The sequence below is a fragment of the Rhinolophus hipposideros genome, assembly GCF_964194185.1.
Source record: "Rhinolophus hipposideros genome assembly, chromosome: 8".
NCBI classification, from domain to species: domain Eukaryota; kingdom Metazoa; phylum Chordata; class Mammalia; order Chiroptera; family Rhinolophidae; genus Rhinolophus; species Rhinolophus hipposideros.
In genome coordinates this window covers 72715591-72741412 of record NC_138054.1, presented here as the reverse complement: position 1 = coordinate 72741412, position 25822 = coordinate 72715591, and the positions used below count along the sequence as shown (strand labels likewise).

Below are 25822 nucleotides of genomic sequence, written 5' to 3'. Positions count from 1 at the left end.
ATCACAGAGGAACGCTACCCTAGAGTGTTGGCCTGTCGTTCCAGAAGCCTCCGTATAGGACCTTGTGCAGGGAAGTCTGAGCAGGAGTACGTCACAAAAGTCAAGACCGGGGAGGGCTAAGCCCGAGATCAGGGCTCCATGGACGTAGGTAGGTAGGTCTCTTCTATGAGAGGGAGCTGACGGAGCCTGAGGGACTCTTCTAAGGACAAGTGGGCTTCTCATACGGGGAACGGGGTAAGAGTGTCTGATCCCATCACACTGACTTGGGTAGGCCCCAGAGCAGCTGTCCCTATCACGATGGCTTCATCAGTACTTGTATTTATCCAAGAAGAGAAGCCTCTGGGAGAGCACTGCGGCTGTCAGAGGGTGCAACAAATTCATATGTTGGAGTCCTAGCCCCTAGGACCTCAGAATGTGACCTTATTTGGAGATAAGGCCTTTATCTCTCTTTACCTAAATTACAAGAGGTCATATCCTAATCCAGTACGATCGGTGTCCTGATGAAACACGGAACTTTGGAGACAGACAGACACAGAGGGAGAAAACCATGTGAAGATGAAGCCAGAGATGGGGGTGGTGCTTCTACAAGTCAAGACATGCCAGAGATTGCCAGCAAACCACCAGAAGTTAGTAGGAGAGAGGCATGGAGTGTATTCTTCCTCACAGCCCTCAGAGGGAACCCTGATTTTGGGACTTACAGCTGCCAGAACTGTGAGAGAATACATTTCTGTTGTTTAAGCCAACCCAGCCTGTGGTCCTTTGTTATAGCAGCCTGAGTAAGCTCATATACAGGGAAGACTGAGAAGGACATGCATGTGTCCCAGAGAGGAACGCTGACCACAAATGTGGGCCTGAGCCTTTCTGTGACAGACTGGAGCCGTCTGACGTGTTGTGGCCGATTTGACAGCCCCACACCGCCCACCGAGGCTGGGTGCACTTAACTGGCACAGGCAAGCTTCGTTAAGTAAGGCTGGCCCCTATGACAAGCCCACACACAGCTTCACTGGGTGTGGCGGCGTCCTTACTACTGATGAAGATGAAGTGTCACTCTTGGGGTAAAAGGCACAGCTTCTCCCTACCGCTTCACTGGTGTGAGAGGCCCGGCTCCTCCTCCTGAGGCTTCCCCTGTGGTGATAAGCCCAAGCACGCTCACTGAAGTTCCCGCCAGAGCAGACATAGCACTCGAAGAGGCAGCACCTGTGTGACTGGTGCAATGTGCCCACCTTGGAACACCCTGTAGGCCTTCCCTAAATGACAAGCCCAAATCCACACCAGCATTCATTTCTGACAAGGGATGAGAAAGCCAAATGTTGGAACATTATATATAGAGAATATTCCATATTTACGTAGAACACACAACCCCAAAATTCATGAAACATGACCTATTTTCCACAGATACATATAACATGTATGTCAACACATGGCACAAAGATCTGGAATGATCACAACAAAACAATAGTGGTTATTTCTGAGGAATAATACTGTGTTTGGAGGCTATAGACAGAGTGCTTGGCTTTCTCTGTAATGTTTTAATGTCTTTATTTCTTCATCTCTTTTTTAACATGGAGAGTGCGTTTGTAAAGTGTGTATTTAAACAATAACTTTGAAAAAGAAAAATGCAAAACAGTATTTATAATATGATGCGGTTTTGGTTAAGACATAATAATATAGTTATGTCAATATAGGTAGAAAAAAATGGGGAAATCAAACTGTTGAGAGTTGATAGCTCTACATCAGGTGGGGTTGGAAATAGGATTATGGGAGAACTTTTGACTTTCTATGATGCACTCATAAAAACACCTGTAATATTTTAATTTTTTATAAGCATGTATTAGTATTGGAAAAATCTAAAAATGTGAAAAAAATCAGTGGAAGAATCTGAGAAATGACTTAGAACAAATGGTTCAGTGAGTCACACTAGGGAAGCCTCTGAGAGAGAAGTCGGGCCTATCCAGGGCCGCCATGTACAATTGCACAGGTTGGGCCACATTTACTTAGTCACAGGTTATGGCCCCTCACACAGGGGGAGTCTGAGTTGGAGTGGATGAGGCTTGTTCCAGGGAAAATGTGCCTGAAAGAATGGGGCCTGTCACAGGATTTCACCACTGGAAGGGGCGCTGCAGTGAGTGTGCTTGGGCCTCACACAGGAAAATCCTCAGTTGGAGTACATGGGCCTGTCTCACTGTGAAGGCTCAGTGGGCTCTCCTGGGATTGTCACTGGAATCCTTCATTATGTCATAGCTTTGCAGAGTACAATTGGGCCTGACATACAGGGGAGGACCCAGAGGGAGTAAGTAAGCCTACCAAGGCCAAGGCAAGTAGCTGGCTGGACACTCAGAGTTACCTAAGGTGGAACACTTGCTCAGGGAAAGCTGTTGGCTAATGGGTGTGGACAGAGGTTAGCCTCCGAGGGTGCTGTTGGGCTGCCACCCTGGAAAAGGCTTGCCAAATGGGGTTAGACAGTCTCCGCTGGTCCAGAGAGAAATGCCACCGAAAAGAAGGCTCTGTGGATAGGCCTGCCACCACCCTCAGCCCTTCCTGTGTTCTCTCCCCTACGTGGGAGGCGGGGAAGATGGGAGACTGGGTAACAGATGGGATGGACAGAGGAGCAAACGGGTCCTCCTTGTCCTTACCTTGATACTCCAGCTTGAATCCTGGGCGGTTCTGGGAGTGGTCACTGTGGAAATACACAGTGGTCTCGTGGGACGTGGACAGCAGGGAGCTTGGAAGCTCACTTCCACTGAATCTGCCCATCATGCGGCTGGTCTCGTAGGGGCCATTCCGGATTTCTATGAAGTCATGGTTCGGCTCCGTGGAGAAATTCAGGAACTGGATATGAGCTCCTAGGAGCAAGACAGAGGCAGACAGTGCCCAAAGCAATACAGTCAAGTGTGCTTCAAGTGTGCCACCTCATGAAAGCATTTCCTGCCAGAGCCCACGTGTCCCTACTACTGACTTCCCACCCAATTAGAATTTCCAGAACAGACTTTGGGAGTTGCCAGTCCAGCCCAGTCTCTTGTCTTCAGGCAGGACTGAACTGAAAATATATTGTTCACTCAAAAGGAAAGGCATCAGTCATTTCAGACCTCTATCTCGAGTCCCTTTTATTGTATTGAAAACAAAGTTCAGGATTAACACTTGATTTAAATTTGTGATCCTTATGTCTAATGTCAGTATAAAGACAGCTTTGCTAAAATAAACTATTTACTTAAAAATAATACCCCCCCACACCCAATTGAAAGACATGAACTTCAAGACTGGCATTTTCTAGAACATTTATGATAATTCAGAAATATAAGGCTTAGAAAAATACATTGTCCGATCGGCTCCATTAAGAAGTGAAGTTTAGGGGCCGGCCTGGTGGCTCAGGTGGTTGGAGCTCCGTGCTCCTAACTCCAAAGGCTGCCGATTCGATTCCCACATGGGCCAGTGGGCTCTTTTTTTTTTTTTTTTTTTTTAATGTAAGCATTTTTAAAGATTTTTATTAAAAATATAGCCAACATACAACATTATGTTAGTTTCAGGTGTACACCACAGTTGTTATATACCTAAAGAAGTGACCAACATGATAAGTCCAGCAACCATCTGACACCATACCACGCTATCACAATATTATTGATTACGTACAGCATGGGCCAGTGGGCTCTTAACCACAAGGTTGCCGGTTCAATTCCTCGCGCAAAAGATGGTGGGCTCCACCCCCTGCAACTAAGATTGAACATGGCACCTTGAGCTGAGCTGCCTCCCGGATGGCTCAGTTGGTTGGAGCACGGGCTCTCAACCACAAGGTTGCTGGTTCGATTCCTTGAGTCCTGCAAGGGATGGTGGGCAGTGCCCCCTGCAACTAAGACTGAACATGGCACCTTGAGCTGAGCTGCTGCTGAGCTCCTGGATGGCTCAGTTGGTTGGAGTGTGTCCTCTCAACCACAAGGTTGCCGGTTTGACTCTTGCAAGGGATGGTGGGCTGCGCCCCCTGCAACTAGCAATGGCAAGTGGACCTGGAGCTGAGCTGCGCCCTCCACAACTAAAACTGAAAGAATAACAACTTGAAGCTGAATGGCACCCTCCACAACTAAGATTGAAAGGACAACAACTTGACTTGGAAAAAAAGGCCTGGAAGTACACACTGTTCCCCAATAAAGTCCTGTTCCCCTTCCCCAATAAAATCTTAAAAAAAAAAAAAAAAGAAGAAGTGAAGTTTATACTTTGGGATCTTATTGGATTAATCAAGAGCTAACAACCTGACAGGTTAAATGACTAATTAAATCCTTAACTGACATATTAACATATTCTTTGGAGAATGGAGGTGGGAATATTAATATTTGCTTATGATAAGATTTCTTAAAATTAGGTTACTATTAAAATCATATTGAAGAAATATATTTACTGAGCAGAGGAAAATGTCCACAATGTTAGTTGTGAAAATCTGATTGCAAAATAGTAGGTTGTATATAATTTTCATTTTTGTGTTTAAAAACTAGAAGAATATTCATTGGTTCACTAATAATATTTATTGAATATTGCCATGTATCAGGGCTGTGCTAGGCACTGACCGGGGACGAACAAGACCAACAAGGTCCTCGTCTTCATGGGGTTACTTTTCCAAGGTGAGGACTAAGCTGTTAGTGAATGTGTGGTGGGATTACAGGTAATCTTCATTTTCAAATTTGCTCATATGTACTTCCTAATTTGCTTAGAATGAGCTCATGTGTGTGATGATTTTGCATCTGATTATTTGAAGGAGAAAATAAGACTTGACATATAACGTTGAAGACACTTCATGTCTCCTGCCCTTTCCATTCCCCACTTTCCTCCACAGAGGCAGTCAGTGTCATGAATTTGGAAGATACCCTTCTAGCTCATGTTTTTAAGATTCTTAAATAATATCTGGGTTTATTTGTTTTAAACATTCACATCAATATATCATTGATATACTTTATATACAGTTTTTTAAACTTATTTTGTATTCAATGTTGCAATTTTCAAGGTCTATTCATGTTGATATATGCTCATAAAGATATAGTTGACTGATTTTAATGCCATATTAATTCCATTTTATGACTTATCCAACTACACTATTCACTCCCCTACTAATGAACACATAGATTGTTTCCAAACTGTGGCTAATTTTGCAATGAGCACTTTTATACACATCATCGGTGAAACCTATGCTTTCCATTCCACTGCCCACGTATCATCCTAACACTGTGGGCTACACGTCCATCAAAGGGGCTCTTTAAAGACTGCAGGAATTCTGAATTGAGCCCCTGGAAAGAACTGGATGTGACCACTATTATCTAGTGGCAGCAGCTTGTAAATGCAGTGGCTCTTTACACATTGAAGCCACGTTAGGGACTGTGTTGGAGTCCAACATCCACTTGAAAGCAAGGGATCCTGGTCCTTATGCAGCTGGACACTGCAGGGGGCTTTTTCCCCAGGGGCTGAATAAGCACCCAAGACTTAGAGATAGAGAACTCTAGTGATCGAACACCAGGACTTAGAGAGAACAGTGATGTGACATTTAAACTTCTATTTTCCTTTGGTGTTGCCCTCCTCTATCATCTGAAGTTCTTCTGGCCCATGCCTGGATGCAGAGCTACAGGGTCTCCTGTCTCCTCTCTCCTCAGTGTCTCAACATCTGAGGTTTCCCAAGGCTGCCGACGTCATCATCATTGTGTCCCCCGATCATCTGTCCCTGGTTTCCTTCAGGAGATGGTACTAAACATAAGGCTCCATCTTTTGGAGGGTCACCAATTTCTTTCCACCTCTCAGAACAGACGTAAAGAAGGCCAGTTTAGATTGCTTTCTCCATCAGAAGACCCATTCTAGGTTGAATAGTAAGGGACAAAATAAGTGTTCTTCATTCCTGAGGTCACAGACGGGGAGGTGACTACAGCTCTGTGCAGGAAAGATCCCCTTGGGACATTTTGCTCCTAGGAGCAGGGCAATGACTCGGGAAAGATGACCTATGTGGACAGCCCATCAGTTCCATGTCAACACAAGTCCTTTTCTCATCAACATTTGGGGTTAAATTATATTCCCAGGGCACAATACATGAATCATCAGCAATTTAATTTTGTACCCACATCAGTATGCTCCCTACTGGAATACTCCATTTCCACAAAAAAACATCTCCTAATCTCTAAGGCTAGCCAGAATGTGCCTATGAAGAATGCAAACTCAATTTCATGTGGACCTCGGCTCAATTTAATTAAGATGAGAAAATGGATATTACAGTTAAAAGCACAACGTGAAGTCTAGTCTCTATAAAATAGATCCCCGCCCCCCATTTTTTTTTAACCATCTCTGATTTATTTTTCATTCCACAGTCCTGGATTTTAGCTCACTCAAATAATAATAATAATAATAATAATAATAATAATAATAATAATAATAATGGCAATTCCTAAGATTCCCTCCACATACATTTAATGTTCTCAAAGCATTCATTTCTACCATTCTTAATTGACCATCATGATTGTATAGGAGGTCAACAGATGAGGAAACAGAGGCAGAGAGCTAAACTGCCTCGACCATGATTATTGAGTGATTGTAGCAGACAGTTGCTTTAAGTCCAGAGACCTGGGCATGAAGACTTACCGAAGCCCACAGGCAGTGCTATTTTCCAGGAGCAGTCCATGTTGCTGGGGTAGTTGCCCGGGAAGCCGGGGCTCAGGATCACCCCCTCCATCTCTTCTACTGCTCCCCCACACTGTGCTGTGACAATGAGACCAGAGGGTTAGGACAGCATTGCGGACAGTCCAGGGACATGCCAATGTTTGGATGACCCCTTAGGGCAGCAATTTTGAACCTTTCCCAAGTCATAAACCCTTTTGAGAATCTAGAGGAACTTATAGTTCCTCTCTTTAAAAATTTACACATATGGGAAAAACTGAGTAAATTCAGGAAGGGCTGCCCAGCATCCTAGGACTGCCCAAGTTATGGACTCTTGATCTTGAGCATGCCCTTCTCAGGTCAGTTCCCTTAGTGAGGTCATGCAGCACAAGTCTGCTCCAAGAGAAGTATGATCATTTCTTATATTATCCCCTACATCTTCCTCTCCTCATCGTCCAATCAACTCTTCAAGACTGAAGTAAAAGGATGAAGGAAGGGGACTGGCTTGCACCTAGTTCCTCCTCTGTGCCACAAACCGTGCCAGGCCCTTTGTAAATTTATGCTCCTTGGGATTGGGTGGTCAACAGATGAGCCTTACCATGAGCCCACCCTCAGAACTCTGAAAAACGCCCTCAGCCAAAGTGACTGTGATCAGCCTTTCATGGGGAGCCGGCCACAAGGGGCTAGGCCATCTGAGACTCCAACCCACGTGACTTCAGAGTCATGTGAGGATGCAGAGCTGCGCTGTGAGTACAGCCTGGTCAGTTGACAGCAATGCTTTTCTTTCTCATCTTATTAGGACAAGGTTGTGTACGCAGAAAGGGGTTACTCAGTCATGGAATCCCACGGCAAGGAGCAGAGGGCAGGGATCCAGAGTGTCTAGGGAAAAAGCTTCTGGGGAGAGGGTTCTGTTTGGATGTGAACAGAACGGTGACCGCGTTCAGAGCAGAAGCTCTGGCATTGACCGCTTGGGTCACAATCCCAAGGCTCCCACTTCCTGTGTGGCTCTGCGCAATTTCTAAACCCCTCCACACCTCAGTTCTCCACCCCTGTGAAACAGAACTAACAACAGCACCTACGTCACAGGCTTGGTATGGGGTTACCACAGAAAGGACTGTACTTCACTTGAAACAGGGGCTGGCACTCATGGTAAACCCTCAACCAATGGCAGCTACTATTAATGTGTGTGGTTTCCTTGGCGACGCTTTGTATTACGTCATGGAGGAAAGCGCCTTGGGATGACTAGTCACATTTCTGACTGCTCGGAGAAGTACCGGGCCCCATACCTGGTGAGATCACAGAACGGAAATTCTGTTACACCCAAGTGACACTCCTTCAACTTACCTTGCTTTCTATCCCAAGGTCAAAGGCATTGGTGGTATAGGGGTGAGCACAGCTGCTTTCCTATCCCAAGGTCAGCCTTGCAGGTACTTCACAGTTGCCTGGGCATCAGCACAACCTAGGTTTCCATTCCTGACTCTACCACTTTTCTTTTAATCCTGAAAGCCTTAGATTCCATATTTGCAAAAATGAGAGTAATAACCTCCTCTGAAGAAACACACGGCTCTCTCTGTGCTTTGCACATAGTAGGCACTCAGTCATTATCGTTATTTTCCCCCTGCCTCAACTTGATGAGAAACTTCTAAGGGTGAATAACCCATCTTTTCTTGTATCCATTGATCTCTTTATCATTGCTTCGCATGGAGTATGAAACCAAACCAAGCCAAGTTCTCATTTCACAGGTAACCCTCAGCACTTCTCTATTAGTGGATTTTACTTGTCTGTCCCATAAAAAGTCATAGGGGAAAGCCCAAGCTGCCTAGAAGTTCCATTTGGCTGATCACATGGAATGAGAATGGTCATCATAACCTTTGCAAATGGGCAAGCCTCCTGCAATGTTTCATATGGTGGGTGAAGGTTTCCCAAAGCCATGACAGCCTCAAACGAGAGTTAGTGCTTACAAAAAAATCAGCTTAAAATTACTGCTTTCGAACAGACCCAGAATACCAAACTGCCTTTTGGTTTAAACTTAATGACATGTCACTGAGCTCAAATCCTGGGGAGAAAGTGGATTTGAAGGAACTGGAAAAGTCTGGGCTCTCTTACCAATACAGAGCGGAGGTGGGTAGTTCCAGCGCCGTACGGTTCCGGGCATGCAGGAGATGTGGGCGTGGCCCTGGAGGAATCAGCAACATGGGTGGGCTAGCTGCCCCCACAGGCACAATTATATGTACAACTCAGAACAGGGGGCTCATTCAGGGGCCTTGTGTTAGGGAACAAGACTGTGGGCTGGGGAGTGAGGAAGTGGGAAAGGGATTTTTGGGAAGGATGCTTACTCGTATCACTGCCATTACTACAGAATTCTCATGACTCAAGCTTCCTTGTAAGCCTCCTTTAATTGCTAGAGTCCCTCATGGCCTTCAAAGGAAAATTAAATTTTCCTAAAGTCTAATCAAACTGAAACTTTGCAGGAACATATTCAAGGAGGGCTTCTGCCAAATCACTGAAGTCAGCAAAGTTTGGCTTTTGCATGAACAGCTCCAGGAGAGGATAATGGTTCCCGGGGGAATTGGGGGCTGCTTCCTGTTCTCTGGCCAAGCACATCTCAGGTGACACCTGTTTCCTGCCCTGGGTGCCAAGGGGAGGTACCTGGAGGGCATATCCCGGCTCACACTGGAAAGAGACCACATCATTCACCAAGTAGCGCTCGCCAGTCTTCACCCCATTACTGGGCACGGTAGGTTCTGGACAACTGCTTAGGCCCACCGCTAGATAAGACAGAGACAGATGGAAAGGAGAATGGACCAGCCCAGCAGGTTACCGTGATCCTAGGCTGAGGGTGATGCTGGCAGCTGGGAGAAGGGTGCCTCCAAATTGGGCTTTCTCTCGGCTAGCACTTCCAAACCCTTTCACCTCACAGTGCACAGAGAAAATTAGAATTATACGGCATAAAAGTCTCACAGACCAAAGCTCCTTGGGGCAGGTGGGTACCATCTGGGAATTCTGGCTGCCGCCTGCCCCCTGGGCTCTCCAGAAGGCGTTTGGAGCAGGAAGGCTAGGGAGCTGCCCCAGCCCTGGCCCCAGACCCCTCTGCATGAGCTCCTTTCACATCACTCCTGCCTCCGACTCCCAACTTCCCTCCATTTTCCTTGCCCTAAGAAGACAATTCCTGAGAGCTAAGAAATTGGGACAGAGGTGAAGGAAGGGCAAGAGGAAAGGAGAGCACTTGTCAGAGCGTCATCTCAGTGATGCTGGGGGCTCAGAGAGTCCCACTCTCTGGGACAGACTGTCCAGAGAGAAGTTTGCCAGCAGATGAGACACTCACTCCACTGCCTTCTTTCTCTTGTTGTGTTTTTAAGGTCAGGCCAGCTTCTTTCTGGGAGCAGTACTAGGGCTCCCCACACATTATCTCCCATGGTCAGCTTGGGCCCTCACTCACTGCTGGACCCCTAGTAGTCTCCCTCTCATCCTCTACCCTAAGCCACTGCTATTCCCGTCCATCCTTCACTCACAGGCAATTTACGTTCTTAATCTCTTTCTTTGAATCATGGGACTTCCTTGGTCAGTAATTTGAAGTAGGTCCCCATCACCTTTATATGGAATCTCATCATCCTCACATTCTAGGACCTTCATGGTCATGGCCTGTTCCTTTTCAAGATCACTTCTGAAGGCTCTCAAACCTCCTCCTTCACTCTCCTTTCTTGTCTTTTCAAATTCAACCTGCACTCCCTTACTCCATATTATACACCCAGCATTGTACACAGTGCTTTGCTAGGACATCCTTCTTAATCTTCCTCCCCTGCCTTCTCTTCCCTGCCCACCATACCATCATCACTGAAGCAGCACTCGCTGAGCACATCCCATGAGCAAGGCTGGAGCGAGTGTGTCACACACATCATCTCATCCCCTTGAAGCAGGTCTCAACATCCCATCTCATAGGTGATGATGTAAGCCAAGAGGCCCAGAGATGTGCCCGTAGTAAGCCACAGAGCTGAGATGCAAATCAAACCTAGTCTGACTCTAGCTCTGCCCAAATGGAGGCCCAACCCTGAGGCCACATGAGCTCACGTCTGACCCTGGTCCCGATCTCCTCGCCTCCCCTCCTGAAATCATCCTCATCCTCTTTGAATCTTTCCCTAGCTGACTCCCACAGCAAACAGGTATGTAGCATCTCCTGCCTGGTGGGCTCCATAGCTCTCCTGTGCCCATCTGCAGGTGTGGGCACTTAAGATGCTTGAAACCCCTGTGAATTTACTGATGGATGGGACTTGGAATGCACCTCTCCAGGGACAAGGGCTGGAAGAACCGTGATGAGGCAAAGGGATGGCTGTAAACTGAGTTCTCCATCTACTTGGAAGCACTCTTTTTTTCACCAAGGATGGCAGGAACAAGAGGAGGGTGTATGGGCTTAGAAAATTTGTGGTTGAGTCTGACCTTGGGTACCTGCATGGACCAGAGAGGTTGGAAGAGGGTAGCCTCAGCACTCCTGTTAGATTTCTGATAGAGAACTTCTGGTAGATAACCCCCTGGTAGATCGCAGGTCCCTTGGGGAACCCAGAGCATGCAGTGCCTGCAGGGAGCCAGGCACTTGTGGAAAAGGAATCGGAAGAACTGGCCAGCCTAGGACACTCCAGCCCCATCTTCTTGTGCAGCAGCTGATGAATCCTCATGCCATATTCAGAGCTGAGATTCTACAGGGGCATGAGATAACCACACGTGCTTTTGTTTTCTTCTGAGGGTAATTTACATGTAACAAAATGTACAAATCCTAAGTGTACATTTGCTGAGTTTTGACAAATGCATGCACCTGTATAACCCAAACCCCTACTGAAACTACACAACATTGCTGTCACTCTAGAAAGTTCCCTCATGCCCTTCCCAAGCAGCTCCTGTCCTACATGGGCATTTAAGAAGCGAATGTGATGCTTGAGAATGAAGGCCATTTGGAGCTATGTCCACAAATCTGAGCAGCTGGGACAAAAGACCTTAAAGGCAGCATTAAAACAATCATTAAGCTGCATTGGAAGTACTTCATTTTGGCTGTTATCTTGTCTATTTCTCCCCACTCCTCCCTGCACTTCAAGAATGCAACTCAGTATTTAGTGAGGTGATCACAAATGGTAACGCAAGACCAATTAACTGGAAAGGCAGTGATAGACAGAAGGAGAAGCCGGGGCAGAGAGAAAGCCAGAGCAAAAGCATGTGATAGGATTAAAAATGGAATGGGGAGAAAAGTGAGGCCAGGGAGAGAAAGAAGGAGGGATACAGACAAAAGTCCATTCTAGTTTCTCTTACATTGCACAGCTTGATTTTATGTAAGCCATGCTTGCAACAAAGGGAGAATTATTTTTTTATCATATGCAATTTATTACTTTTGAAAGCATATTGTTCCATTTCCATTTCAATTAAATAAACATTAAATCTGAGTCATAGCAGTACATATGACTTTTCAGTACCCTTCAAAACCATTTGCCTCTACAACAGCAATGAATTCTCCCCTTCTGTCCCTCTTTGTAGATTACCGACGAAACAAAAACATAACTACAGGGCCTTGGCTCCTAGGAGTTTCAGTCTCCAAATACTAACCGGGGCCTGTGTTTTTCCCAGCTCTTCCCACCATAAGAAGATAGTGCTGATAAACATCAGGTACGGAGAAAACTACCAGTTCTCTTAAACAAAAAAAAACACAAAAAAGAGGTAAATTTTCTCTGGGAATGAGGCAGTAGAACGACAAAGAGATTTACGAAGGAAGAATATCTTTGGAAGAAAAAAATAAAGAGAAGATTCTAAGAAACATTTAAGGACTCAAATTAAAATATTGGATAAGGACACAAAACTGGAAAGAACAAAGAAAAGAGGGTAAAGGGGGAAAAAATGTGAATTATTCAAGAGACCCAGGACACGTCCCTCCACCAGCTGAGTGAAGCCTTGGAGGTCTGTAGAGGAAGATCTCAGAGGTCCCTGTTCTATTCTCCACCCGTCTGGGTCTTTGCTTCAAGCTGTCCCTGGTCTAGGAAAGACTAGGTACGTTCTTCAGGTCTTTCAGGCCAGGAGCCTCCTGGGATCCAGCTAATCCTCTCCCCATCACCTGGATAAAGCTTATTCGTTTTGGAGACCAGCTGGGCACCTGCATAACATCCACCACTGACCCTACCAGGTCTCCGGCACCTGGTGAGGCTTCCATCCCCGTGCACAGGCCCATGCTGTCAAAGATGGCCCATCCAATCCTGCCTTCCCACATTTCCAAAGACAACTGCATCACAGAACCAGGGGTTGGAGAGGCCAGTTTGTAGGACTGGAGAACAGCTCTATTTTCTCATATCCCAAGTTGTATACTGGGCCTAGGTCAGTGACCAGGCCCCCTTCTCATTCCTGGTATGGACATGGAGAAAGCATACAGGCTTCTGAGTAACTGACATTTGGGTGTGAATCCCATCTCCATCATTTATGGGCTGTGCTGCCTTGAGGAGGTTTCGGACCTTCGCTGAGCTTTAGCACCCTTGGCTAGGTCTGTGACAAGGCTTAAGTGGGATGGAGGAAATACAGCCCAGTGGGACCCCTACTCATTGTGGGTACTCAGTACCTGTCAGTTCCCACCCTGAACCCTGTACACAGCTGAGACTCTGGATTCTCACTTTTGTACTCCAAATGGAAGCCGGCTGCCGACACGCTGATATCTGAGTAGAAATGAAGGTAGAGCTGGTTGGAGGTGCTGTTCAGAAGGGCAGGCACGGTTGTTCCTAGGGCAAGAGAGAGGGACCATTCAGGCTTAGCCTCCCCAGTGCTCCAGCTCCCTTTTTCTCTTGCTTTTGCTACCTGCTGACATTCTGCTCCCAAGGCCCCCAAATGTCTCCAATTATTATACTCACTAAATGACAAATTAGCACTTCTCAGAGTGCTGGGTCTCCCACGTCCAAGGGAGGGGGTAGACCTCAAACAACTTCTTGCAAAATGAGCTGTGGCAGAGGCTCATGCCAGAGGTAGGGTGAGTTCCTCAGCTGGCCTGCGAGTTTGGTTCCCCCTTCCAGCCACCCTCAAAATGACTCCGACATGTCTCATTATCTGGGTAATCCAAGCATTGCAGAAAGTTTATATGGGGCATATGACTCCTTTTTATATCTTGGCAACATGGGTTCTGGAGCCTAGAAGACCCAAATACTATAGTTTGCCGTATATAATGCACACTTTTTGGCCCAAATTTGTGAGGAAAAAATAAGGATGCGCATTATACATAGGTAGTATTAATTCCATATCTATATAAATGTTTTTAATTATTTTATTTATGCTTAAGTTAAAAGTGGAACTCTAGAAAATCAATAATGATATCGTATGCAATATAATACCCTGGAATGCGATAATCTGTTTTGTTGAACTTACACCAAACTGGCAACAACGATGAGTTCTTGGCCCTCCATGATGTGTAAATATCGTAAATTTTTTACTGGTACATAAAATTTCTTATACCTTGTACCCGTTCTTGTGTTTTGTAATTACTTGTTCCATAAAATTTCTTGTACCATGATATGTTAACAAATAAATGTTAAAATTCCCTTATAATACAAAAAAAAGTACCTATATGTAAACAAATAAAAATTTGAATTAAAAAATTAAAATGATTCCCTGAAAGTTTGGGCCAAAAACATGGGTGTGCATTATACATGGCAAAATAAGGTAACTGACTTGTTTATTGGGCAAAAACATACACTACACTCAGTCTGAAGTCCACCCCTGGAATGGAAAACGGTGCAGCCACTTTGGAAAACAGTTTGTTAGTTCCTCAAAAAGTTAAACATAGAGTGACCACATAAATCAAGAATTCCACTCCTAGGCAGATACCCAAGAAAACTGAAAACACATATCCCCATAGAAACTTGTATGTGACTATTCATAGCAGCATTATTCATCGTCAGCCAGTAAGTGGAAACATCCAATGTCCATCAGCTGATGAATGAATAAATGAAATGAGGTCTAGCCATGTGATGAAGTACTGATACATGCGACCCTCGAAAACATGCTGCCCAGTGAAAGAAGCCAGATACAAAAGGCCACGTACTGTAGGATCCCATGTCTATGAAACGTCGGGAATAAGCAAATCCATGGAGATGGAAAGTAGGTTAGTGGTTGCCAGGAGGTGGGAGTGGGGGGCGAAGAGGAGTGGGTGCAAATAGGGATCTGGTTTCTTTTTGGGGTGATGAACATGTTCTGGGATTAGGTAGCAGTGACAGTGGTAGAACTTGGTGAATATACGAAAACCCGCTGAACTGTATGCTTTGAAATGGTGAATTTCATGGTTATGTGAATTCTATCTCATGAGTAGTAATAATAAAGGTCCCTGGAAGCCCTGCCTCACCTGAGAAACTCCCCAGCATGGTTACAGTGTTGTCTGCACCGTCAAACACTTCCAAGGAGTCCCAGTTCTGCTCTGTGACAAAACTGATGACTTGAATCTGAGAGGGTAGAGGGATTGAACAGTTGGTTAGACAGCCTGAGCCCTGCTCCCCCTCTTTCAGGGAATTAATTCCATCATTGAGCAACTACTCTAGGCCCGACACTGTGTTCAATCCTGCCAATAAAAGTAAGATGCAGTGTCTGTCCCCGAGGAGCTCTTTGTCCAATGGGGGAGACAGATGGGAAATGAACGATTATAAGAAAATGAAGAGGGAAAGGAAATTCCAGGAAGTGGGAGTACTTCAGTCTGACTGGCCTTCTCTGTGTCTCTTGAACATTCCTTGGGTTCCCCCAATTTCCTGTCTGGGTTGCATCAGACATCCTGCAGCAAGGACGCACTCCTGGCCGGACCTGTCCACCTCGAGTTCCTGCTTGCCGCCTGTGTTGCCTCTTCCGCGCCAAAGCACAAGTTCTGGGGCCTCCTACACTTGGCTCTGACCACTGGCACCTGTTATGGCCCTAATTCTGCTCCTATGGTTCAAGCTGCAGGTGTGACACCCTAGGTATGTGCCTGGTATTTCTCCACGCTTTGTGCCTATTGGTTTGCTCCTTCCCCTTCCCTGCAACATCCCCTCTTTTACGACCCACAATCTGAAGAAAAAAAACCCCTTCAAGCCACTTGACAAACGTATCCTATGAATCCTCCCCAGTCTTTGTATTGCGGCTACTAGGCCCACTTCCTTCCTCCGGCCTTCCCTGATGGCCCCTTCCTTCTTCCTGAGTTACCTGGCCCTCTCCTCATGCCCCTTGAAGCTCCAGAGCCCCAGGCTGTTGTGTTTTTATGTTTGTGGGGCTCACCTTCACACTTGGCCTGAAGGGCAGGGACAGCGCTATGTCTCCTCCCGACCACCTGCCTGACTGAGGTGTCACCTTGCCCCTACCTGGATGCCAGCGCCTTCAGGGACCATAATCTTCCACACGCAGTTGAGGCTGTTGAGGTAGGGCTCTGGGAAGCCGGGGGACAGGAGGGTGCCCCTGCGCTCCGTGAGGTTACCGCCACAAGGCACTGGGAGGAGGCGACTCTGGTCAGAGGTGCTTCCCGCATGTCTTCATGGGTCCCCCATGGAACCCTCCCCCAACAGACCTTTCTCAGGGCTCCCCATCCTGCTTGTGACTCCTCCCCCTGCTGGCTTCTCCAGTAGGGCCCCAGTCCCACCTTCTCCCATGACTCCTCTCCATCCAACCTTCCTCAGGGGCCAGGACCCACAGTCCTCCCTTCACACATATTCTCGCCCTTCCCCATCTCCACCCATCAAGCAACCGCAGCTCCTCCTTGCTGTCTTCACATACAACCCACAGGCAGGACTAGTGATTTAGCTGGCATGGGACACCCTACTGAAGTTCTGCCAGTGGGCAGGGGCTGCTGTGTGTCTTGGAGCAGCTGCTGGGTCTTGCTGCTTCCCCCAGGGAGAAAGGACTCTTTGCTGGGTGCCCTCCCCAAGTCCTGGTTGTCCAGGTACTCACCCACACATGTTGGTGCTGAGACATTCCACTGGGCCAAGGCCCCGGGAACAGGGAGGCACTCGATTTCTGGGGACCCCTGCAGGGCATAGCCGGAGTTGCACTCAAAGCGGACGATGGCCCCCACAGAGAAGTCACTGCCCAGCCTCTTTCCAAAACGGGGTTCCGGCACAGAGCTGCACTGCGTGGCGCTGGTTCGGGGCACCGCTGCAGGGGACACAGGCACTGAGGGGGCAGGCTTCTCCCCTCTAGAAACTAGCCCGGGGACGAACACACACAGAATGGAACCGAGACAGTCTGGAGGGGACCCTGAGAGGCTCTGGGCACTTACTTTCCTTTAGGGCAGGGGTAGGGCGATTTCGAGGATGATGCCTATCTTATTGAAATATAGCTGGACACACAATGTTGCAGCAGAACTTCTGGAAACCATGGGAGGCAGTGTGAACCCCTGGGCCCAGACTTCAGGCCCAGTTGTGTTCTTTGGCTTCCCAACGATGCCCCTGAGTCACCGAGTCACTGAAGAACAGAGACTGCCTTTGCCCCTCCCACATCCACGTCCTACATACCTTGGTAGACAAAGTGGAAGCCTCTGGCTGGTACTTGGCCTTTGGCACTGAACTTAATGAGAACTTGATTGGAGGTGGCCAAGGGTAACGATTCTCCTGCCGAGATCAGGGGCGGGGAGGAGAGGAAGACAGTGACTCTAGCAGTCGGGCCCAGCAGATAAAATGCTAGCCAGGAAGGACGGGCTGCCCACACCTTCCACATCCCAGGTCCTCCTGGAGGGAGACCTCACATTTTTGCCGCACTTTTCAGTTTAAAGTTTGCAAAAGGCTTTCGCATCTACAGACTTATCTTGATCCATGATCAGCGGGAGGTTGGAATGACAAGAGTTCAATACCGCCAGTTAAGAGATCAAGAGAGGTTCAGAATGATTAAATGACCTGCCTTGAGAGGAGAAAGCTTCTAAAGATGTGATGACCCACAAGGACAGGGATAACCGTCATTACCAAACTGACTGGGGGCTTGCTAGGGAAACGGCCATCAATCCGATAGAAGAAAAATGGCTCCAGCTTCTGAGAAGGAGGGTGCTGTGATCTTTTGAGAGTAACTGGCCTTTCCCAGATTCTCTGTGAAATGATCAATAACCAGAGCAATCGTATGATTTATTGCTCATACTAGGATGCTTTTGAGTGTAAAAAGGCATGCTATTAATAATTATGCTGGAAGAACCAAGCGAACGCTAGGATCATCCCAGGCAAAGCAGGACATGTCACCCAACCAATAACACAAAAATTGGTGAAAACCTGAATGGGCAGGAAGCTAGGGGAGCCCAATAGCCTTTATATCAGAAGATAAAAGTATGTCTTCTGCTTGATGTGGCATCGACAGATGGGAATAAAGGTAGCACCAACTGGACCTGCAGCAGTGTAGTCTGCTGATGATCACCTTCCAGTGAAGCTGAGAGAACATGGTGTGGCAGGAAGTGTCAGGGCCACTCTGCATGATGCCCCTCTGAAGCCTTAGGGACCCCTGAGAATGGCTGCTGACTCCACCATCAGAAGGGAAGTAGGGGTTACAGAAAGCCAGCCTACATCTCCACTGCAGTGTGGGCTGGAGTTGGAACCAGCCAAGGAGTCACTGGGAGTCACATCTGAGGCCCACACGTGTTTCCAGAAAGCCCAGGTGATGCTACTGGCCATGGGGAGTGGAGAGCCTTTAGAACAGCACACTTAAATTTACATGTGACCGAGATGGCTGAGGCTGGCTAGGAGTCATTGTCCCGGCTAACTCCTGGCTGCCAAAGCAAAAAGAAACTCATGAAGACAAAGCCTGTCTTCATTATCACTGCCGTCTCTACCTCCTTCTCTCAATGGATGTGAGCAGAACACAACTCTACGTTTCCATCCTCCTATCATCTGGGCTGATGTGTGAATTAGGACTCCAGTAATCTTTCACAGAACCCTTTTTGACTTCCAGTCCTGGACATAGGCAGACCTCCCTTTCCATGGCTTTGTGTGTAGTCAAATCACTGGACATGAGAAAAGATTTCAAAGTTTTAAGGGAGAAAACCACTTTGAGAAATCAAAGCAAATATTTTTATGTGAACTACAACAAAAACCAGAGCAGATCTCAGAAGACTGTCAATGATAGCTGTCACAAGATTAAATCTATCATTGCACCTGTGAAATCAGAGGAGAAAGACATGCCAAAGGAAAGATCTGAGATTATAATAAAGGCTTCAAAGAGATGAGAAATGCTAGTACACGACAGCTGGATTGTGTAGAAATTGGACAGCAACATGCAGATTAAATTTGGGAAATTCTTCAGAATCCACAGAAAAAGGATAAAGAGATTAAAATAGTGAGAGAAATGACAAGCGACATAGAAGATAAATGAAAAAAAATCCAATCAGCATATTTCAAGAATTCTGGAGAGAGGGAAAACAAGAGAAACTGAAGGAGAAAAAATGATTTAAGAAAGAAGATAATTTTCCTAAGCTTAAGAAAAACTTGAGGTTCAGACTAAAGTGCCATTGTTCACTGTTCATAAAGTGCCACATCTAATTAATGAAAAAAGATTTCCACCACAACACATCTTAGTGGGATTTTCAATTTTAAAAATTAAAAGGCATTTAGAAAGAAAAGCATAGGTTACCTAAAAAATAAAGAATCAGGTTGAACTCCAACTCATCTGTAATATTAGCTGTTGGAATAGAATGGAATAACTGCAGTAGTTTTGACAGAAAAAATTTGTGACCCGTAACTTGATTTACAATCAAGTTGTCATTTATATGAAAGGAAATGCATTCTCATACATGCAAGGTGAAAAAAAGTACTGCAGTTATGAGCCCTACTTTAAAAAATGAATGAAAACAAGGAAATAAAAGACTATCAGGGATAAAGACAACCTGGAAAACACAATTAAACCCAAATAATTATTGTGAATAGGTAACAAAACTAAATGCAAACATAAAAACTTGTTCTTGGGGAAAGAGTCCTAATTTAAAAAGGATTACTAATGACATCGACATAAAAGTCCAAATAGATAAAAAATATCTTGGAAATTAGAGATGGGTTAGGTATGAATGGAACACTGAGGCAAAATCAAAACAAAACAAGCAAAACCCAGAAAGAACAAAACAAGATGACAGACAGCAGACCAGATGTTTCTCTTGTAAAATAAGTAAACTTCCTCTTAAAAGGAAAAGACTTTAAGAGAAAACAGATGTTAGGCAAACACAGATACAAAAATTGTTAGAAACACAAGAAGATAAAATATCACAATTGTAGTGGGAGATACTTTCACATTACATTCCGAGTCATTGATATATAAAATAGAAAAACAAAATGAAATTGTTCATTAGTGGTCCTCAAGCTTTTTTATTCCTTCCTATCACACCTTAGGGACACACTTCACTCCCATCAGTACTGGTGGCTCATCATCAGTGTTTCTCCAAATGAGGAATAAGATAAGATCTGAGTATATTGATGTTGATATCTATAGATTCAATATCTATCGATTCAATATCTATCTATCTATCTATCTATCTATCTATCTATCTATCTATCTATCTAACATCTGTCTCTATCCCTATTTCTTTCTATTGCCTTTTCGTATTTTATTTTTAAATAACTTTTTCAATTACAGTTAACATACAATATTATATTAGTTTCAGGTGTACAACATAGTGACTAGACATTAATATAACTTACAGAGTGATCTCCCTGATAAATCTAGTACCCATCTGATACCATGCATAGTTATTATATATATTTCCTATGGTATACTTTACATTCCCATGATTATTTTGTTAACTACCAATTTGTACTTCTTAATCCTTTTCCTTTTTTCACTCATACTCCCATACCTCCCATCTGGGAACCATCAAAATGTTCTCTGTAGCTATGTTTGTTTCTGTTTTGTTTGTGCATTGCTTTTTAGATTCCACGTATAAGTGAAATCATATGGTAATTGTTTTTCTCTGTCTGACTTATTTCAGTTAGAATAATACCCTCTAGGTTCATCCATGTTGTTACAGATGGCAAGATTTCATTCTTTTTTTATGGCTGAGTGATATTCCATTGTATATATGAATATGCAATACCTTTTCTTTATCTGTTCATCTATTGGTGGACACTTAGATTGCTTCCATATTGTGGCTATCATAAATATGCTGCAATGAACATATGGATGCACATATCTTTTCAAATTAGTGTTGTGGATTTCTTCAGATAAATCCCCAGAAGTAGAATTACTGGGTCCTTTGTCTCAAGTTACAGTCTTTGCTTTAAAATCTATTTTGTCTGAAAAAAAAATAAAAATAAAATCTATTTTTTCTGGTATAAGTATTGCTACTCCAGATTCCCCCCCACCCCCATTTTCATGAAATATTTTTCCATCTCTTTACTTTCAGGCTGTGTGTGTCTTTCAATCTGAAGTGAGTCTCTTACAGGCAGCGTATGTAAGGGCCTTGTTTTCTTATCTGGTCAACCACTCTATGTCTTTTGGTTGGAGCATTTAATCCATTTACATTTAAAATAATTGTTGATAGAGATGTAATTATTGTCATTTTATTATTCATAGTTTTGATCTTTTCTTCTTAAAGAAGTGCCTCTAAAATTTCTTGTAACACTGGTTTGGGGGTGACAAACTCCTTTAGGTTTTTCTTGTCTGGGAAACTCTTTATATATCCTCTGATTCTAAATGATAACTTTGCTGGGTACAGTAATCTTAGTTGTCGGTCCTTGCTTTTCATCACTTTGAATATTTCCTGCCAATCCCTTCTAGCCTGCAAAGTTTGTGTTGAGAAATCAGCTGACAGTCTTATGGGAGCTCCCTTGTAGGTAACTAACTGCTTTTCTCTTGCTGCTTTTAAGATGATCTCTTTATCTTTAACCTTTTGCATTTTAATTATGATGTGTCTTGGTGTGGGCCTCTTTGGGTTCATCTTGTTTGGACTCTCTCCACTTCCTGGGCTTATATGTCTATTTCCTTTGCCATGTTAAGGAAGTTTTCTGCCATTATTTCTTCAAATAGATTTTCAATTTCTTGCTCTCTCTCTCTCTTCTCCTTCTGGTACCCCATATGATGGGAATGTTGGTACACTTGATGTTGTCCCAGAGGTCCCTTGAACTCTCTTCATGTATTTTTGTTGTTATTGATTCTTTTCTTTTTGCTGCTATCTTATATTCCAAAGTGCTGATTTGATCCTCTACTTCATCAATCTACTTCATTTCAGTTATTGTATTCTTCACTTTTGACTGATTCTTTTTTTTTTATGTTTTCTATCTCCATTTTTATGTTTCCTGTCCCTTTGTTGAAGTTCTCACTGAGATCATTGAGCATCTTTATAACCAGTGTTTTGAACTCTGCATCTAGTAGATTACTTGTCTTGATTTTGTTTAGTTCTTTTTCTGGAGCTTTGTTCTGTTCTTTCATTTGGAACATGTTCCTTTGTCTCCCTCCCTGTGTTTGTTTCTATGTATTAGGTGGAGCTGCTATGTCTTCCAGTCTTGGTAGGGTGGCTTTATGTAGTAGGTGTCCTGTGGGACCCAGTGGTGCAGTCTCCTTGGTCACCAAAGCTGGGTGCTCCAGCTGGGTCCCTTGTGTGGCTTGTGCGTGCCCTCCTGTTGTAATTGAGCCTTGGTTGTTATTTGCATGTCAGTGGGAGGGATTGACCCTCAGGCTGATTAGTTGTGAAGACTGGCCACGACTACAGTGGAGGAGCTGTTGTGCAGGGCTGACTCTACAGAGCAGGATTCACTTTAGCAGTGTTCTCGTGCCTGCCAAGTCTGCGCTTTGGGCGTGTCATTTGTAGAGGTGGTTGGGTGATATTCTGGTGTGATCTGAAGCTGGACACTGGGTGTGCTGGTTCTGGGGCCTTTTGGGAGGGGCTCTGGTGCAGGCAAAGTTCAGCTGCTTCCTATGCCTTGCCTGTGGCCACTTGGTATAAGCTACAAAGTGATCTGCAGATGGTTGCCACTGTGGTGGGCTTGGAGGTGCCTGGTAGATACTAAGCTGTGAACTGAGGTTGGCTGCTGCTGGTGCTGAGCTTGGGGCTGCTTAGCAAGTGTATGGGGCACACAAAGGCCAGATGCTGCTTGTTTGGTGTTTGTGACTTTTTTGAGAGATTTTAGGAAAGTCTGCAGTATGAGCCAAGGCAGACCATTTGTATGGAAAAGCCGCTAGAAGTAACTTGGGCAGGCCCCCAAGTTGGATGGGGTGGGGTTTCATGGAATCACCAGGGCAGGGTAAATGGTGTTAGCTAGGTTGATGGTGACTCAGTGTATGGCACCTGCCTGCATGTGCAGGTTGGATGCCAAGTCTGGATGGGGGGAGGGGTAGGGCTAAACAAAGGAACAATGGCTTCTGCCAGCACGTTTGTCTGGGAGAAAACTGCCCATCCAGCCCTCACTCTGAAGCCAGACAATTCAGTTCCTCCCTGTATGTTCTTGGTGCCTTTTCAGCCACTGCTGCAGCACTGGAGCTCAGAGTAAGTGAGTCCTTCAGTGAGTAAGTCCATGTGCAGGACTTTTAAGAGGAGCTCCTGGGACTCCAGCAGTCCTCCGTCTCACTCAGCCACAATCTATGCTGAGTTTCACAATCAGATGCTATGGAAACTTCTTGGCACTAAAACTCTGTGCTAAGGAGCCTGGTGTGGTTCTGGGTCCCCTTGCTTCTCAGGGGGGACATCTGCAGCTGGGATATCCCTCCTGATTTTCAACTGCCACACGTGAGTGTGGGACCAGCCTGTTCCGCATCTCTGCCCCTCCTACCAGTCTCGGTATGGCTTCTTCTGTATGTCCTTAGTTATAAACCTTCCTTAAGCTAGATTTTAGGCAGTAGTCTAGTTTGTTCTGTAGTTTGGTTGTAATTTTTATGTGGTAATGAGAGGAGGTGAGCACAGCATTTACCTACTCTGCCATCTTGCCTGTAAGCCCTATTTCTTTTTATTTCCATTGGTCCTATACATATTTACATCTATAGGTACTAATTGTATACCTGTCTATTTCTCTCTACCTCTATCTATACTTCTACATCTATATGTATACCTGTACCTCTATCTATCTTTCTTCCTACCTATCTAAGAGATTTTGAAAAAGGATCCTACCCCAAGAGATCCTGACTTATGCTCCCAGTTGGTTGTATATGTGTGGGGCTGTGGTGTAGAAAAATCATTTCATTGAGAACCACTGACATAACAGATTTGAAAAACAAATTTGAGTAAGACTGGTCTAATGGCTATTAGAAAGCTCATCTAATCCTAACAATAACTCTAGGAGGTAGAACTTTTACTATGTGAATTTTACAGATGAGGAAACTGAAGCTCTGAGTGGTCATGTTGTGACCACAAACACCTAGGAAACAAGTGGAAAAGCAAGGTTACATTTCAGGCAGTGAGACTGCAGAGCCTGCATAGCACCTTCTCTTCTTAATATGGCTTCTTAACCCTATAGAGAACCCATATTCTTTTCAGATACTTAGGGAATTAAAAAAAATATCCTTAGCTACCAAGAGGACCTCATTTAATCCCACATGGCAATAAACCACATGGCAATCAAAATAGAAATGAATACAAATGTTACAAGAACAAAATCCAGGACAAGACAAACAACTGAAAGAACAAAAACTCAGACATAGACAATAGTTTAGGGGTTACCAGAGAGTAAGAGGGAGGAGGGAGTGGGGCTCTAGAAGAGGGTAAATGGGGTCTAATATATGGTGATGGAAAGAGAACTGACTCTGGGTGAACACACAACGTGAGATATAATGTATTACAGAATTGTACACTGAAATCTATGTAACTTTACTAACAATTGCTGCCCCCAATAAACTTTAATTTAAAGAAAAGAAAAAAAAAGAACGAAATACATATTCTTGGGGGGAAAAGAGACATTCTTAAACAACTCTTGGGAAAAGAGTAAAACTCGATCATGAATTGTTTAGAAAGAAATGATAATGAAAATAGTACATATCATAAAAGATCAAAATGGCAGTGTGAGGTGAGCCTCTGGAAATCTCCCCTAGAATTTACAACAAATTGAACAACCATAACTCCACAAAGGATTCCCTGCACACAGACAGGCAAGACGAAGAGTCTCACTACTAAATTCACCTAAAGGTGGGCAAATAGCATGAGCACGGGAGGAGGGAAGGGAGAAGTGTGGGCGCAGGACACAGACCTAGCTCAGTGCTCCGAGCTCGCTGCATCCTGGAACGACCACAGCTGCGGGAGAGGGAAGAACTCGGACTGCTAGGGCTCTGCTTATGGTCCACAGGGCTGAGGGGGCAGCATATAACACGGCTGAACCCAACGTTTATGGCAGAGACCTCGGAGAAAAGACTGAGGGAAGAAGGCTGAAAACAGTGGTTTAAACCCTCATTGCCGAGCAGAGAACGGAAGCCTTAGGCACTGAGAGTAGCCGCCCCCTCCCTAACCTCGCAGAGCTCCCCTGTCCCCACCTGCCCGGTGCTAGAAGCAGAACAGTAGCAGTGTCAGATCAGAAGAACAGAATATTTGCAGTTTTGAGACCTGTGGTCCGCAGACACAGATTCGCAGCCCAACTAGTTCTGGCAAAGGGGAAGGAGCTATGGAAGCAGGACTGGCTGTGGTGGAAGTCACTGCCATTGCTCTGGGCCATCTCTCACAACCCACCCCGCCCGTGTCCCCACCTATCTGGGCGGATCCCTGCAGGAGTAAACAGAAGTGCTGAAACACATGGGCTCTGAATCTAGTGCAAGAAGAGCTTTGGAACTTCAAATGCTCTCCGCATCCCCACATGGATGCGGCATCCTATGACCTAGGCTAACTGTTAACAGAGGAGAAGCCCGCTCTCCAGAGAATCCCCTCACTGTGTGAGAAGCTGGAATAGTGCAGAGAAAACATAACACTACAGTGTGAGACAGAGAAAAAGGCTGCAGTCGGAGAGAAAATAAAACACTCTATCAACATGTACTGGAAAACAAAAGAAAGACCTTTTCCTATCAACCTGTTGCAGAAGCCACTCCTGTAGATGTCTAGGAAGAGAAATAATAAATCATTAATTGCCATGAATAACCAAGGCAACAAGACAGCTCAGAAAGAAAATGAAAAGTCTCCAGAAAATGAACTTAAAGATATGGAAATATGTGACTTAAATGACAGAAAATTCAAGATTGCAGTTCTGAAAAAACTCAATGAGATGCAAGAAAACACAGAAAGGCAGTTTAATGAACTCAGAAACACAATAAAAAAAAAACATGAACATTTTACCAAAGAGATTGAAATTTTAAAAAAGAACCAAATGGAATTTCT

General features: G+C 44.9%; 1 protein-coding gene across 1 annotated transcript in view; it reads right to left on the bottom strand.

The window, feature by feature from the left end:
- CSMD2 (CUB and Sushi multiple domains 2) overlaps positions 1-25822 on the bottom strand; it is a 579318-nt gene that overhangs the window by 83547 nt on the left and 469949 nt on the right. The window contains 9 exon segments of the mRNA XM_081055778.1: positions 2634-2843; positions 6601-6717; positions 8722-8791; positions 9265-9383; positions 13251-13355; positions 14966-15062; positions 15945-16069; positions 16528-16731; positions 17091-17186. Coding sequence (XP_080911904.1) covers positions 2634-2843; positions 6601-6717; positions 8722-8791; positions 9265-9383; positions 13251-13355; positions 14966-15062; positions 15945-16069; positions 16528-16731; positions 17091-17186 — 1143 coding nt within the window.